At 35.2% G+C, this 15,445-nt stretch overlaps 2 protein-coding genes across 3 annotated transcripts; both read left to right on the top strand.

The window, feature by feature from the left end:
* The first annotated feature begins 316 nt into the window (after positions 1–316).
* Positions 317–4,500, top strand: LOC141344717 (complement C1q-like protein 4). 2 transcript variants are annotated; one of them, XM_073849610.1, is made up of 6 exons: positions 830–970; positions 1,259–2,321; positions 2,578–2,640; positions 2,730–2,813; positions 3,442–3,561; positions 3,649–4,500. In XM_073849610.1, exons 2-6 carry the CDS (start codon positions 2,153–2,155, stop codon positions 3,930–3,932), a joined length of 720 nt encoding a protein of 239 aa, XP_073705711.1. In that variant the 5' UTR covers positions 830–970; positions 1,259–2,152; the 3' UTR covers positions 3,933–4,500. The 2 variants fall into 2 exon arrangements, with proteins under 2 accessions (XP_073705712.1, XP_073705711.1); XM_073849611.1 differs by lacking the exons at positions 2,578–2,640; positions 2,730–2,813; positions 3,442–3,561; positions 3,649–4,500 and adding exons at positions 317–561; positions 663–710 and having other exon boundaries at positions 1,259–1,929.
* A 3,209-nt stretch (positions 4,501–7,709) lies between these two features.
* On the top strand, positions 7,710–9,724 carry LOC141344860 (cerebellin-2). The gene is made up of 4 exons (XM_073849757.1): positions 7,710–8,185; positions 8,341–8,424; positions 8,949–9,086; positions 9,177–9,724. The coding sequence occupies exons 1-4, from the start codon at positions 8,017–8,019 to the stop codon at positions 9,461–9,463; spliced, it is 678 nt and encodes a 225-aa protein (XP_073705858.1). The 5' UTR covers positions 7,710–8,016; the 3' UTR covers positions 9,464–9,724.
* The last annotated feature ends 5,721 nt before the right edge of the window (positions 9,725–15,445 follow it).

The following is a 15,445-nucleotide window of genomic DNA, read 5'->3' as shown; positions in this document are numbered from 1 at the left end:
TGAAGTCCACTATTTGGAAAAATATCCTGGAATGTTTTCCATGCCTATCATCATGCCATTCAAATATTATGGAAGTAAAAATAAATTAATAAATAAAAAATAACACCTACGAGGTCAAAATAGAACTTTAATAAATTATTAAAAAAGTAAATAAATGAATTGTAAATTAAATTTTATTATTTATAAATTGCATTTGTAGCTCTAGACAGCCATTACGATTTTATCCTGTAATTTTAACAACAGCGAGTCGGTGCCCTATGCAGACTGCGTACTGCGTACTGCGTACAGCGGCGGTACTGGTTTGCAGGAAGGTAAGCCTAAAGGTCATAGTCCAAAGTAACTCAGACTGAGCGATAAATGTTGTTAGGTTTTTGTGAGGCTACAAGAAAATGAACACAATCTACATAATAATTTTATTGTTGTCTGTGTTAAACACACAGGCAGAGGATTTTATGTTACATACATTAGATATTATTAGTGAACTTAAAAAGATTGCAACCATGGAGGAAACGTTAAATGCTCTTAGGGATGATGTCAAGGAATTAAAAAGCAAGAATGAAGGTAATGTACAATGTGTTAATTAAGAAAATAATTTTAAAAGGCCTGCAGTTTGATTCATTGAGTAGAATGCTTAATTTTTTATGTTTTGTCATCTTTCACAGCACTGACTATGCAGCTGAAAACCTTTGAAGAGAAGACAGAGGTTTCAGGTAAATAATAAATAATTCAATTTATTTTGCCATTTAGGGCCAAGACATAAGTTCAAGAAAGAGCATTACAAGTGGAATGAAAAGATATTTAAAAGAGTTTTTCACCTCTCTTTTTTCGGAAAGGGCCAAAATAGCATTTTCAGCCTCACTGTCAGATTTGAAGAATGGCTTCCAATTTATTGGCCCTTATACACAAGCAACCACTCTTGTGTATAAAAATGCCATTACTAACATTGGACATGCTTATAACAACAATACAGGTACCATCACACATTCAATTTTATTACATGAATTGTCATCTATTTTAAGAACTAAATTTTGTAGACAATTACCTCTGTACTGTATCTATATTTTATTAAATAATATAGAAACTTTATGACTTTTCAGTGTTACCTGCTGTATGCCAACAGCAAACATTTACCACTGTGTAGATTGTAGTTTAGAATGCACCATTATTTGTTATAAAATAAATAAGTAGTAAAGCATTGTCAGGTTTTGTAACTCCAGGAACTTTTTTCTGACTGTTTATCCTCGACTGTTATCAACAGGAATCTTCACTGCACCAGTAAAAGGAGTTTATTTCTTCAACTTTGTGGTCTTCAATCCTCATGACATATCAGCTGGTGTGAGACTGCTAAAGAACGGCAATTTTGTGGTTGCAGCAACAGATAACCCCCCTAAGCAAGACACTGAGGACACTACATGCAACTCGGTTAGTCTTATTCTTGAACAAGGGGACCAGATATATCTTCAGCTCATGGAGAAGTGTCGTGTCTACACAGATAAGGGGAGACGTAACACCTTCAATGGACACCTTCTTTTTGCTATGTAAAATTTCTGCCCATGTAAATATGTTAACTCAAATGCAGAGTTTTATAGACACAAAAATAGTAAAATAAAACTTTCTTGAAGCTGTGAAAAAATTAATGAATGTTTGGCAAGACAAAAAAAAATCAAGTGACAAAAATACAATAAATTTTAATATAGCCTACAAAAATCTTTCAAATGTAGTACCATTTTCACACACTGCTTTATGTTATTGTTTGTTGATTTTTGTTAACCTTTCATCAATATTGAAACTTTGTCAATGTGAAACAATGTAATTGTTTGTTACAGTCATATATTACTAGAAAAAGGCAAGTAAAAGAAACATCAGGACACCACTAAATTAATCTCTCTTTAACATGATTAAATAAAATGTTGTCAGATTTTTAAGTCACCCTTTTCTATTTATTTGGGAAAACATAATCCAACATTATCACAGTGTTGCACCAGCTGTCAGTTCCATGTGGCTTAGACTGGTTATTGCTTCAAAATGTAGTTTTGGCAGTCCAGAGTCTGTTAGTCTGTTTAAACAATTGCACAATTTCTGCTCTTTAAAACAAAGAGTGTGTTACTCAGTTGATACAGCACTACACTAGTAACAGGCAGAACAGTAAATAATGTTGATTCTTATAACAGTTTTAATGCTCAATGTGTGGGCTATACCGGCAGATGATTTATTTTCACCAAACATAAACATTCTTGAAGAACTGGGGAAAATAAAGATCATGCAAACAAGGATGGAATCTATGGAGAAGGAAATGGAGAAACTGAGAACAGAAAACACAGGTAACACTGTTTACAAATGTATTTTTTTAAGAACATACCTATATGAAGAACTTAAATAATGTATATAAACCTTAATAAAGTATACAAAACCCCTGATCTAAAAGTAAGCTATGTTGGCTTTCTAGACATTGATTAAAAAGTCCTACCATAAAAATGCTTTCCAGTGCAATAGCAACTAAAAATCTGAAACACTCTGGATTGTTCGAAAGTAAATCATTGTCCGAATGCACAAGTCAATGATTGTTCATTATTTTAGCACAAGCAAAGAAGCAGGAGGAAACAAATCTCAAAATGGATGAACTAATAAAAGAAAATTCAGGTAATATAACTGATTCTTTTTGTCAAAACATCAGAATTTTTTTTTTTTTTTTTGGTAAATGAATTAATCAAGGATTATTATTATTTTAGCACAAGCACAGGAACTGGAGACCATGCGTGGTACAACAATTGATGTAAAGATCAAAATTGATGACCTAATAAAACAAAATGAAGGTAAATATTTATTACCATAAAATACAATGCTTCTTATTAATTATTATATCCACCTTATTTTTCCTGTAAGAGTGGGCGCGGCTTGATATTTCAGATTGGTGTGTCTTTTCATATTATTTTATTGTATTATCTTGATTATGAGCACACTGGTTTGTAATGCAGTTTAGCCCATAATAACTAACGTTGTTATTTTTCTCGTTGATTTATGGATTTGGCTTCCGATCTCATCCATTTTTGTGTGTTCAAAAAAAAATTTTAATCTATTTTCCAGACCGTGTTTTTGGCTTATTCTGACTATTTTTAGACTAGTTCTGGCAAGAACCGCTGCGGAGTAGCTTAGTACCTGTGTGGTTCGTCATTGACATAAACAGTGAGAAGTAGCTCCGGCTACAATGTTCTTCCGCAAGATGCATGCAGTTCTATTTATTAACCGCTAGAGCGCCAAACGTTACGGACAAATGTTGAATTTTGTGATTTATATTCATCTTTATTTAATCTTTGAAACCCTAAGATAGTGTTGTTTATAAAAAAATTCCAGTTATTTACTTTCTTTATTTAAGGTAATTTTAAAAACGAGTGTAATCAAATCATTTATGATGACATCTAATTTGCATATTTTATGTCTTAGTTACAAAAGTGGCTTTCTCAGTTTCCCTGTCTTCCTCTAATGGACCACACAGTAGTTCACACACCCTGATTTACAAACACATCTTCCTCAATACTGGAGACGCCTATGATGCAAACACAGGTAACGTTACAGTTGATCACTTCATATGCTGTGAACATTTTAAATATTTATTGATTTATGTAATTTTTATTTATTTTTCTGATACAGGAATTTTTACAGCACCCATGAAGGGAGTGTATGTATTCAGGGTTTTCTCAAAGGCCTATGGAAGTCGAGACAAAGCAGTTGTCGCAGGCCTGTTTAAGAACGGCCAGCATGAAATTTCAACATATGCACGGCAAGATGGTGGTTTTATCGGCTCTTCAAATGGAGTTTCTCTGTTGCTGGAAAAGGGAGATAAAGTATGTGTAAATCTCTATCCTGGATATTGGATTTTTGACAATGAACACCATCACAGCACCTTTAGTGGACATCTGCTTTTCCCCATGTGATCAAAACTTACAAAAAGTTTACTCACCAGCATCTTGGTATATCAAGTCTGTAATCATACAAAATGTTCAGTGCACATTATTGTTATTTTTCTGTCTGTATATATGATTTTATTCTTCTCAGTATTGACAAGAACATATACTGTATACAAAAAAATATTGGTTTGTATATTAAATTTAAGCATTGTGGTAGATTTCTTCCGAGATTTCTACCAGAGATTTGACATGTAGGTGTGTCTGTCATGATCGGGGCTGTGGGTTTTCCCTCAGCCACCTGAGGTCGCTGTGTTTGCACTGCACTCCTCTGATTGTTCACGTCTGTCTTGTCATTTGCACTGATTCACTCACAGCTGCTCACTATCTGGACTCTGTATAAGAACACTCACTCTTCATTCCGTTTTCATGGCTGCATTGTCTTCTGTCTCGTATGTTATTTTGTGTGCCTGATATTCTTGATCTTGTTCCTGGTTTTGTCATTTTGTGTTTCAGTTTATGTTCAGTTTGTGCCGTGTTGGCCTTTTGGTTTTGTTTGTTTATTGTTTAATTAAAAAACCCTTTCCCTGCACCTGGACCCAGACCCTTCCTTTTGTTCACGTGACAGTGTCAGTGTGCCAAATGTAACCCATAAAAGCATTTTATGAGAGGGACCTTTTAATTAAAATGAGGGAACGTATTCTTAATTTGTGGCATAAATAGGTAAATTGTCTGCTTGCCATGTGTAGGGCTCGGTAATTTCTTGTGTGCGTTTGTTATATTGCTGTCATAGAACTTCATTTTTTGTGTGTTAAACTATTCAAATGTGAGGGGTTTTTTTTTAACTAACTTTCTGTCTTTTTGCGTTTTGGGCTGCTGTGCCAAGTTTTTTGTATAAGTAATTTAGTAAATATTGTAAGTTAGTACCATTTTTAGAATAAAGTCAATATTATGAGATTAATGTTTTGTTATATTGCATTAATAAAGTATTTTTTAAATTAACCATTAAAACAGAGTCTAGAAAAAGTAAAACAATAAAATGGAATCCAGAAAAAAATAAAATTAAAACGATTAAAAAAAGTTCTGTTGTTGGCATTCTGGGGTTATATTACCACTGTTATGCTATTTATAATCTGTTTTATTGTTCTGATTTTTTTAAACATGTCTTCTGATAAGGCTATTTATTCCTGTTCATTTTATGGTGTAACTAACAGAGAAAAAGATGATTGTTAAACATGCTGCTTGAAGGCGAATACAGTGATCCCAACACATCATAGAACGGAAAAGCACATTTGTGACCCTGGACCACAAAACCAGTCATAACGTTAAATTTTACAAAACTGAGATGCATACATATGAAAGCTCAATAAATATTGATGTATGGTTTGTTAGGATAGGACAATATTTGGCCGAGATACATCTATTTGAAAATCTGGAATCTGAGGGTGCAAAAAAATCTAAATACTGAGAAAATCACCTTTAAAGTTCTTCAAATTAAGTTCTTAACAATGCATATTACTTATCAAAATTTACATTTTGATATGTTTACAGTAGGAATTTTATAAAAAATCTTAATGGAACATGGTCTTTACTTAATTTTCTAATGATTTTTGGCATAAAAGAAAAATCAATAATTTTGACCCTACTATGTATTTTTGGCTATTGTTTTTTTTTTTTTTTTAAATAAATACCAATTTAAAGGACTCACCATCACTGCTGACATTTAGAGTGCTGATCGGTCCGCATTTTTCTGTCCGACACCGGCCCGCGTCCGACAGAGCAATAATCGAACCCGACTCGAGCTGACAATTGGGCATAAATAGCAACATAAATAGCAAGAACATTTGCACACATTGTGTTATTGGGGATCATATTAGCTATAAGAACATAGCCAATATGATGGGTTCTGTTATTTATATTTATTAACAGTAATATACTTTTCTGTAAAAGTCACTTTACGATAAACATTTTACCAGATATTTGACCACATTTGTTTTGTTACTTTTCGAATGCAATTTTTTATGCATATAGTGTAGTTTTTATTATTCTGTATTTATTATTTGAATGTGAAAATTTTCGGAAATGACTATAAAATTGCACCACAGCTATTTGAACTTTTTTTCTCTCCAAATTGTTGGGCGCTACAAATAATGTATAGACTTGAAAACGTTAAATATTGTTTCCAAACATTTATACCATGAGTAAAACATCTTGTGAATAGTCATATAATGTGATTTACCTCAGAAAAAACTGTGATGAGCTTTAATTGGAGCCCCCATTAACCTATAACATTAGGTTATAACATTTTACCAAAACATTTAGCTTTAAGTGTCACATTATTCCATCATCCAAAGCTCTTTAGCTGTTTTCTGGAGTCACTTATCTTTACTCTTATCACACAGCATTAATAAAGAGATTTTGATCCAATAGAATGTATAGTAGAACAATTTGAAAAAGAAGAATTGGGCAAAGTAATGTTTAAACAAATTTTAAGTATAACATTCTTTAAAGGTTCTTTACAAACACTGTTGCAACACATTGACTGACTAAAATAAATATTGCTTCAAAACGTAGTTTTTGCAGTCCAAAGTCTATTTTACCATTTAAATAATTACATAAGTTGTGATCTTTAGGACTAAGAGAGTGGTATTTGATCAATTTATGTCACAAATGATGTAAAGATCAAAACAGATGAACTAATAAAACAACATAAAAGCAACTGTGTTGTAAAAACAATTTCATTCATTAAAAAAGCATACAAGAATCACAAATATTTAGGCTTAATCTAAAACAGCATTATTATAAAATAAGGGATGCTGAAATTATAATCACAAAAATATTTATCAATTTATCAGCATTGAATTTTGTGATTTATTGAATATTGCTTTATAATCCTAAAATATAGCCATTTTTAAATTATTTAAATTTTAAACAGTCAACGTAGAAGGTAAACCTTTAAAAATGTGACCAATTACCAGTCATTTGTAATCAGGTTTACATATTTTAATTTACATATGTGTTTAGTTTTAACACTAAACTTTAGTTTAGCCACAGTTTAGCCACAATAGTTTACACACTCTGATTTACAAACACATCTTCCTGAATACCAGAGACACCTATATTATGCAAACACAGGTACAGTAAATCACTGCATATACTGTGAGTGCGTCATTTTTGTAATCCTTTGAAGTTAAAGGGCAAGTTGAGCCATTTATGTCTGATACAGGAATCTTTACAGCACCCATGAAGGGAGTGTATGTAATTTCCAAAGACATATGGAAGTCAAGGTAAAGGGGTTTGTGCAGGCCTGTTTAAGAACAGCCAGCATGAAATTTCATGACAGTGGTTTTATCGGCTCTTCAAATGGAGTTTCTCTGTATGTGTAAATCTCTATTCTGACTTTTGAACGATTACCATTGCTGCAATGTGGACATCTGCATTTCCCCATGTGATCAAAAAAACAAAACAAAAAAACAATGTTTATTCACAAGCATCTTTGCGTAGCATATAAAGACTGTAATCAGACAAGATGCACAATGCACATTATTTCCCTTCAGTTTGTAAGATTTCCACACTGCACATAGACAAAACAGAAATCTATTCCTTTTCATTTGTGTTTTTAATATACTTTGACTGATACAAGAATGTTTACTTCACATATGAGGCAAATATACTGTATTTATAAGATAAATCGCTAAAGCTAAAGCTAATTGTTCTTTATAGTAAAAGTATGGAGTCATTAGACTATATATTGATAAGAACTTCTTACACTGTAAAAATACACATTTTTGGTTTGTATCAAGTCGAGTTTTTAACAATGTTAGTCCTTAGATTGTGCTCTGGAGTTTGATTACAAATAGCGTGAAAGTTTTATCCAACAGAAACTATAGCATAACAATAAAGAAAAGAAGAAATAGGTTAAATAATGGGGAAAAAAATGCACAATACTCTGTCTGAAATCCTTCTTTTCACAAGCTAAAAAAGCATTGCTTCTGTAGTCCAAAGTCTATTGGGCAGTTTAAATAATTACGCAATTTGTTGATCTGTCTTTAAGACTATAAAAGAACATGAATTGAGTTTATTCAATAGAGTACTACTACCGGACAGCGCAATAATGTTGATTCTTATAACAGTTGTAATGCTCAATGTGTGGGGTATACCAGCAGATGAAATACTTTCACCAAACATAAATATCCTTGAAGAACTAGGAAAAATAACGATAATGGAAACAAGGATGAAATCTATGGAGAGCGAAATGGAACGACTAAAAACACAGAACGAAGGTATGACAGTGCTAGTTTAAAATATATTTAATATATTTATGAACTGCTCTAATAAAGTTAAATTGCATACTATATTATCACTACTTGACAAAGGTTAAGAAGATCAATCTGTATATTTCTCCATGTATGCACAAAACATTTAATCATTATTTTAGAACAAGCAAAAGAACTGAAGATTTTGCATGAAACAACAGTTGACACAAAGATCAAAATGGATGAACTAATGAAGCAGAATCAAGGTAACTATTTACAGTTTGTAAAGTCACTTTAAGAATGGAGGCTGTTACAACTTTGTTACAACAACGTTTTCATAAAGTCAGGATTCATTTATTAGTAATGTTGAATTTTGTGATTCATATTTTTTCTAAACTTACAGTACTCCTGTTTGTACAGAGCTTAAGTTGATACTTTTATTCAGCATGGATGCATCAAACTTATCAAATGTGACAGTAACGACATTATAGTGCGACAAAATATTTCTACTCCATTTAAATGCTGTCTAGTCATCCAAAATCCACTAAAATATTAAAAATAAAAATAATAATTGAGGAATATATCACTATTAGAATGATTTCTGAAGGATCATGTGACAGAACTGGAGAAATGGTTGTTGAAAATGTAGCTTTGCCATCACAAGAATACATTTAATTTATTTAATTTTTAATCAAATAAATGCAGACCTAAGAGACAACCCCAAACTTTTGAATGATAATGTAAATATAATTAGATCATTTGTAATCTAATTTTTATGTTTGTGTTTTAGCTCCTAAAGTAGCTTTCTCAGCCTCTCTGTTGACCTCTTTTGGACCACAAAGCGTTGGACCCTTTTATAATGGTTTACACACTCTGATTTACAAATACGTCTTCCTCAATACTGGAAACGCCTATGATCCAAACACAGGTGAATTAACTCATATAGTGTGAATGTATCTGTGGGATTTTCTATAACATTCTCATTTTAATGTTTCTAATTAACCACTGTCTGTTACAGGAATCTTTACAGCACCTGTGAGGGGAGTGTATGCTTTCAGGGTCTTCTCCAAGGCCTTTGGAAATTCAGACAGAGCTGTTACCGCAGGCCTGTTTAAAAATGACCAGCATATCCTTTCTACACATGGACACCAAGCAAGCGGCTTTATCAGCTCTTCAAATGGAGTCTCTCTGCTGCTAGAAGAAGGGGATAAAGTGAAGGTAAATCTCTATCCTGGACAATGGATTTTTGACAATGGAGAACACCATCACAGCACATTCAGTGGACATCTGCTTTTCCCCATGTGAACTTGCAGACGGTCATACATAAAGGATGTACAATCCTTAAAAAAATCAACTTACTTAATATAACTCAACATATAATCAAGTGGCTGTCAAATTTATATAATTAATCAATGCAAATATTCTTTATATCATTAGTGCAAAAGGCTTCATGCATGTAAATTAAGATGAAAATGCGCAGAATGCAACATTACAACTGATCAGGAAAAAAGATAAAAAATCATGAATGTACAAATAATAATATGCAACAAGTGACTGTGTCCTCTGACTGCTGTTCAGAAAATCAACATTTTCAAGAAAGGAAGTACAACTGACCCTGTTTATCACTGCAAACAAATTCATGGGTCACATGGGTTTTTACTTCATAGCGTAAGTCAAATGTTTGAAATAACTTGCTGTTCTGATCTGATGTGGCTTCTTTTCACAGAATAAGGCAGAAAAGAAATATTCTAAACTGTAAAAAAGTTTTGTCGATTAGCAATAGATTACAAATATACTTAATTACTATGAAAATACCAGATTTGGCTCGAAGAACACGTTTAACCCCATGTTGTCACAGTTGAGAGTTTATTTTCTTTATGTTTCATCATTCGAAGCATTTCTATCTTTTTATTCAACTACGTCGATATCGATGCTTTTGTCCATATTAGGGATTTCCTGGTTCTTTTACTTGTAGGATGCATTTGTAGAGTTTCTCTGGCCTTTTGGCTTACAGTTGTGATGGAATTTTTTTGTTTAATGACCTTAGTCAAAAGGGTATGTTCAAATATAGACTTGTTCAGAAAAGTGCAGACTATCACCGTGTCTACACCGTACGAGCGGCATGGCGCGTTATATTTATGACGTGCTCACACAAAGTTTTAATGATTTGCAACGATCGCTTATGGAAAGCCAAGTGGGTCAAATACACGCAAATTTAACACGTCAAATACGTGTACTTTACGTGTATTTCACGCGTACTTTACACGTAACATGTGAAGTACGCGTGAAATACACGTAAAGTACACGTATTTGACGGGTTATATTCGCGTGTATTTGAACCATTTGGCCTTCCATAGCCGCATTGTCGCGTCCAGTGTAGACAGACTTTAGCTGTTGCAGTGCAGCGCACTGTTGCTTAGAAAGTCCGGAGACTGCAATAACGGAGGAGAAACTTTTGGTGTCTGTCGCTGTAGTTTTTAAGGTTTCTGCTAATATGACAGTTTACTTAAAGGAACCATATGTAAGAAATTTATGTCAGTTAATCATAAAATGGCCCTGAAATGTCACTAGACATTAAGAAATCATGTTCATTTCAAATACTTATATCACTGACAACAGTGGTCTGGCCAGGATATTGTCATTTAAAAGTGAGAGTTGCAGCCCACAACTGATGTTATTGTTGTCGTTTTGTGTTTTGGTCTGAGGCTCCACCCTCCAGCTATCTACCAATCACGAAGTCAGTAGAGTTTCGTGAGACGGGTTGCCAGCTCTGTTACAGCTGCGGCTATACTAACGTGTCGGATTAAACATGTATAACGTTACGAAACGAAAAAGACCTCGTTTTGAAACCGAAATACGTCGTGACAAAGTCCGAAATAAAACAAGGATTGGTATAGGATTTGCCTTTGAAAGATGGAGACGGCTGAAAACGGAGAAGAATTTGAAGACAGATGCTTTCGTTGGTAATTTTTTCCTGAACAGGTAAGATTCATCTATGTTTGGCTAACTTTGCTTCAGTACTCAGTGGATTTTCCGCGGTCGGCCGAGCTAAATGCGTTCATAAAAAGCTTTATATCGCACCACTAGCAGGGTTGGAAAACAACCTATGTTCCGACTGAAATGTGGTATTACAGTACATCTTTGCGAAATATTTGGCTAATCGCCATCTGTAAATTTTTGCGATACATAATTACTTCGCAAAACATCTCTTGTGAAGCATAAACATAATTAACAGAAGAAAAACAAATTACTGTGTGTCACTTGCTGTTGGAAGCTCCTTATTGCAGCCTACTCCTGCAGCTTAGCTGGCAACCTCGAGTCAGGGGGGAGCGGGAGGGGAAACACCATTCTACAGTATTTTGAATGTGATTGCAGTACCAGTTTTGGCCACAATCCTACATACGGTTCCTTTAAAGGTTGTATCAGCGATTTCTAGCCTGAAACATAAAGTGTCAAATTCAGCTGACCTTTCATCACGATACGCTCGCTGCCTGCCCCATAAATTGTCTGTGAAAAAAACGCGTCTCTCTGGTCAGCCTAGGGTCCGAGATATGCCAAAAAAACAATCGGCACTACCAACCTTTCCACAGATAAACAAACAGTGTTCCAACCAATCAGCGTCAGGGGTTTGGTGTTGTGGACTTTCGCTCCGCCTCCCTCACATCCCTGCACCAGTAGGAAAGTCCACAACACCAAACCCCTGACGCTGATTGGTTGGAACACTGTTTGTTTATCTGTGGAAAGGTTGGTAGTGCCGATTGTTTTTTTTGGCATATCTCGGACCCTAGGCTGACCAGAGAGACGCGTTTTTTTTACAGACAATTTATGGGGCAGGCAGCGAGCGGATCGTGAAGAAAGGTCAGCTGAAATTGACACTTTATGTTTTAGGCTAGAAATCGCTGATACAACCTTTAACAGCAAAAACCAAAGATTTTAGAGCGCTCGCTCTATAATCCTTTGATAGGTTGTTTGTAATCACATGGTTCTGATGACGCGCAAAATGCAGCTGGAACAGATCCGCGCTCAAGCACACAATATGCTGAAAATTGCCACAAAGATAAATAAATAACACTGAATGTGTCGGGCCGGAAAGAGTAAAGCTTATTTAAATTATATATTAATAAACTAGTGTATTCTGAGTCAGTGTAACAAAAATCCTTTTTGGACGCGCCTTTAGAGAGAAATTTATCTTTACGGATGACATAATGAGAGAGTTTTTGTTTTCTATTTGTTTTATTTCGTTAAGTAATAATGTAAAACAATTTTATACGTTTTGTTAAGTGCACACAAATAAAAGTACGCTACACCCTTTACAGTACCGAATGATGTATTACTCTTACCTTTGTGAGCAAAAATGACAGATCATTTTAAATTGATTCCACTGAAAAAAAATGCACTGGCGCCCATGTCCTGCGTCTTTAGCTTCCACTCTCTGCACAAACTATTGGATATACCGCACATTTATATAGGTTTAACGTTTAAACTAACATTGTTTTATACTTGAACTATTTTATATCTATAGATTTTAGGCAAATCATGATGATTTGAGTAGGCAAACTGATCAAACAGACAGTCTAACGCTGTTCGTTAAAAATAATAATAATACAATAATAAAAAAAAAATTATATTTAGGAACAAATATGCTCCAAACTTTTTTTCTAAATTAACTTGATTAAAAATAAAACGAAACTAATTATAATCAATTTGCCATTACATACCAAACTAAAGTATTTTGATTTTAAAATCTGGCTCAGGACGCGCGACATCAGTGGTAGACCGGCTCCAGAATTAAATCCCTGAGGCTGCTTTCACATTTATATTTTTGCCCCGTGCATTACTTTGATATGACTGTGTTAGTCACTGCTATAGGGGGTATAGGTTACTTTTGCGGGTGAAAGTGGGACAAAACATGAATGTCGCGGGCGGGAGCAGGACGAAATAACATATTTCTGCGGGAGAGGGACGATATTTCTGCGGGACAGAAACTTGCGGGAGCGGGACTAAAATGTCCCTTGCAGGTCTCTAAAATTAAGTTTTGTGCAGCAGTTGAAAGTTTGAGCTGCAGTTCAGTCTGTATTTAACAGTACGATGAAACTTGCTGCGTCGAGTCCAAAGCAATCAATCACAGAACACGAGAGAGACCGTGCTTTGATCATTTTAATTTAAAACATTAATAATGAAATTAAACAATTTTAGGATAATATTCAAATGAATTTTAAGCTATCTCGCGGCACACTGGAGGCCCACCGGTTTAGAATAAATGTTCTACATGAAACGTGAAACGCAATAAAATACACCCAGTACCCAAATAATGCCTTGTCTGTTTTTTCTCGAAAACAATTTGCGCCCCCCTTCCGATCTCTCCGCGCCCCCCTGTTGAGAACCACTGCACTAGAGCCATTTCTGTAAACTAAATACTGCATGCGGCATCCGGAAGTGCAGGCTGCAAAATGCCTGCGCAGTGTTACGCATAGTGCGTAAACATTACATTTACATTTACATTTACATTTATTCATTTAGCAGACGCTTTTATCCAAAGCGACTTACAATTGGGAATACAACAAATGATTCATCCTAAGGAGGCAGATCGACATAGGAAGTGCTCAAAAATACCATATGTCAGGCGTTGTTAGATGAGTACGGGCTAGAAAGGGAAGATCAGGAAAGAGAGGAGAAGATTTTTTTTTTTTTATTGAGTCAGATAGTGTCGAAAAAGATGGGTTTTCAGCAGTCGCTTGAAGACAGTAATGGAGTCAGCGTTTCGGATGGGGGTGGGAAGATCATTCCACCAGGCAGGGACATTGAAGGAGAATGTTTTGGAAAGTGATTTCGTGCCTCTCTGTGGTGGTACAATAAGGCATCTTTCACTAGAGGATCTCAGACTTCTGGAGGGAGTGTAGATGCGTAGTAGTGAATGGAGGTAGGCAGGTGATGAGCCGGTGGCTGTCCTATAGGCCAGCATCAGTGTCTTGAATTTGATGTGTGCTGTAACCAGTAGCCAGTGCAGGGATATGAAGAGAGGTGTGACATGGGCCTTCTTGGGCTCATTGAAGACGAGCCGTGCTGCTGCATTCTGAATCATTTGTAGAGGCCTGATTGTACATGCTGGAAGACCGGCTAAAAGAGCATTGCAGTAGTCCAGCCTGGAAATGACCAGGGCCTGACATTATCGAGCACTTATCGAACTGTCATTAACGTTTTATCGGAAAAAAAAAAAAAAACTATATCGTGATAATTATCGTTATCGAATTATCGCCCAGCCCTATGTTTAATGCTGGAGTTGAATTAATTGGCAATTACTCTGTTACTTTAATGAATTCACACAAATAAAAATCAGTGTAGGTAAATAATTCAGAAAATAAATGTAAAAAAGAAATGCTACATTAATTCACAAACAGTTTTATAAAGTAATAGAGGAAATCACTTTATACCTGTCTAGGCTCCTCAGTAGATCCCAGCAGCCCTTCAGGTGAGAAAAGCATGTCTTCAACTTCTCTCGTTTCATTTGAGCCCGCTTTATTCTCCATTGGAGGTGACCGATGGGAACAGACAGGTGGGGCAGTACTGGGATTCGACATTTTTGAGCAAGAGAGTAAAGGGTTATGGGAATAGGAGGACTTTAGGGAGAATGACACTGGAGGATGAAGTGAAGGCTCCATTAGGAGGGTATTCTTGGTACTTAGCAGAGAGGAGGAAGAGGAGAGTGAGCTCATCGTTGTGGATGACAGAAGAGATGAGGTAGCCATGGTGGAGGACAGGCTGGTTGGCTGAAGTGCTGGACATGGTGAAGAGATGGAGGTCTGCTTGGCCCAGGATGGAAATGGGTATTGATGATGAGACAATGCTGAGCTTGAGCCAGAAAGCGGTTTTCCAGATTTGGACTACTATAGTTTCGCTGTAGTCTGGCATCCATATTCGCCTTCAGATCAGTCTGAAGGGGAGTCGGAGACTTCATGTCTGCCTTACTTCAGCCTGGCTGAAGAAAAGAGAAAAACAGAAGAGAAATGGGTGTTTTTGTCCAAAGGTGTTGCAAATGCTAAAAGTACAAATTAGACTTTAAATAATAAACTTGAACTGAAATTAATCAAAGATGACCATAAGAATGTTCTCTTAATTTGATTTATTAACTATTTATTTAATTATAAATAAACTGTCACTACATATATAAACCCACAAACACACATTTTACATTTCTATGAGCTCAACAAGACCATACAAGGTTTCTGTGTTTTGTGCTAACTGTCACAACTATACATCAACTCTGACAAAAGACAAATTGTAAAGAAA

Source organism: Garra rufa, chromosome 10, assembly GCF_049309525.1.
Source record: "Garra rufa chromosome 10, GarRuf1.0, whole genome shotgun sequence".
NCBI classification, from domain to species: domain Eukaryota; kingdom Metazoa; phylum Chordata; class Actinopteri; order Cypriniformes; family Cyprinidae; genus Garra; species Garra rufa.
Note: the sequence above shows the minus strand (reverse complement) of the source record. Positions and strands in the feature narration are given on the sequence as shown.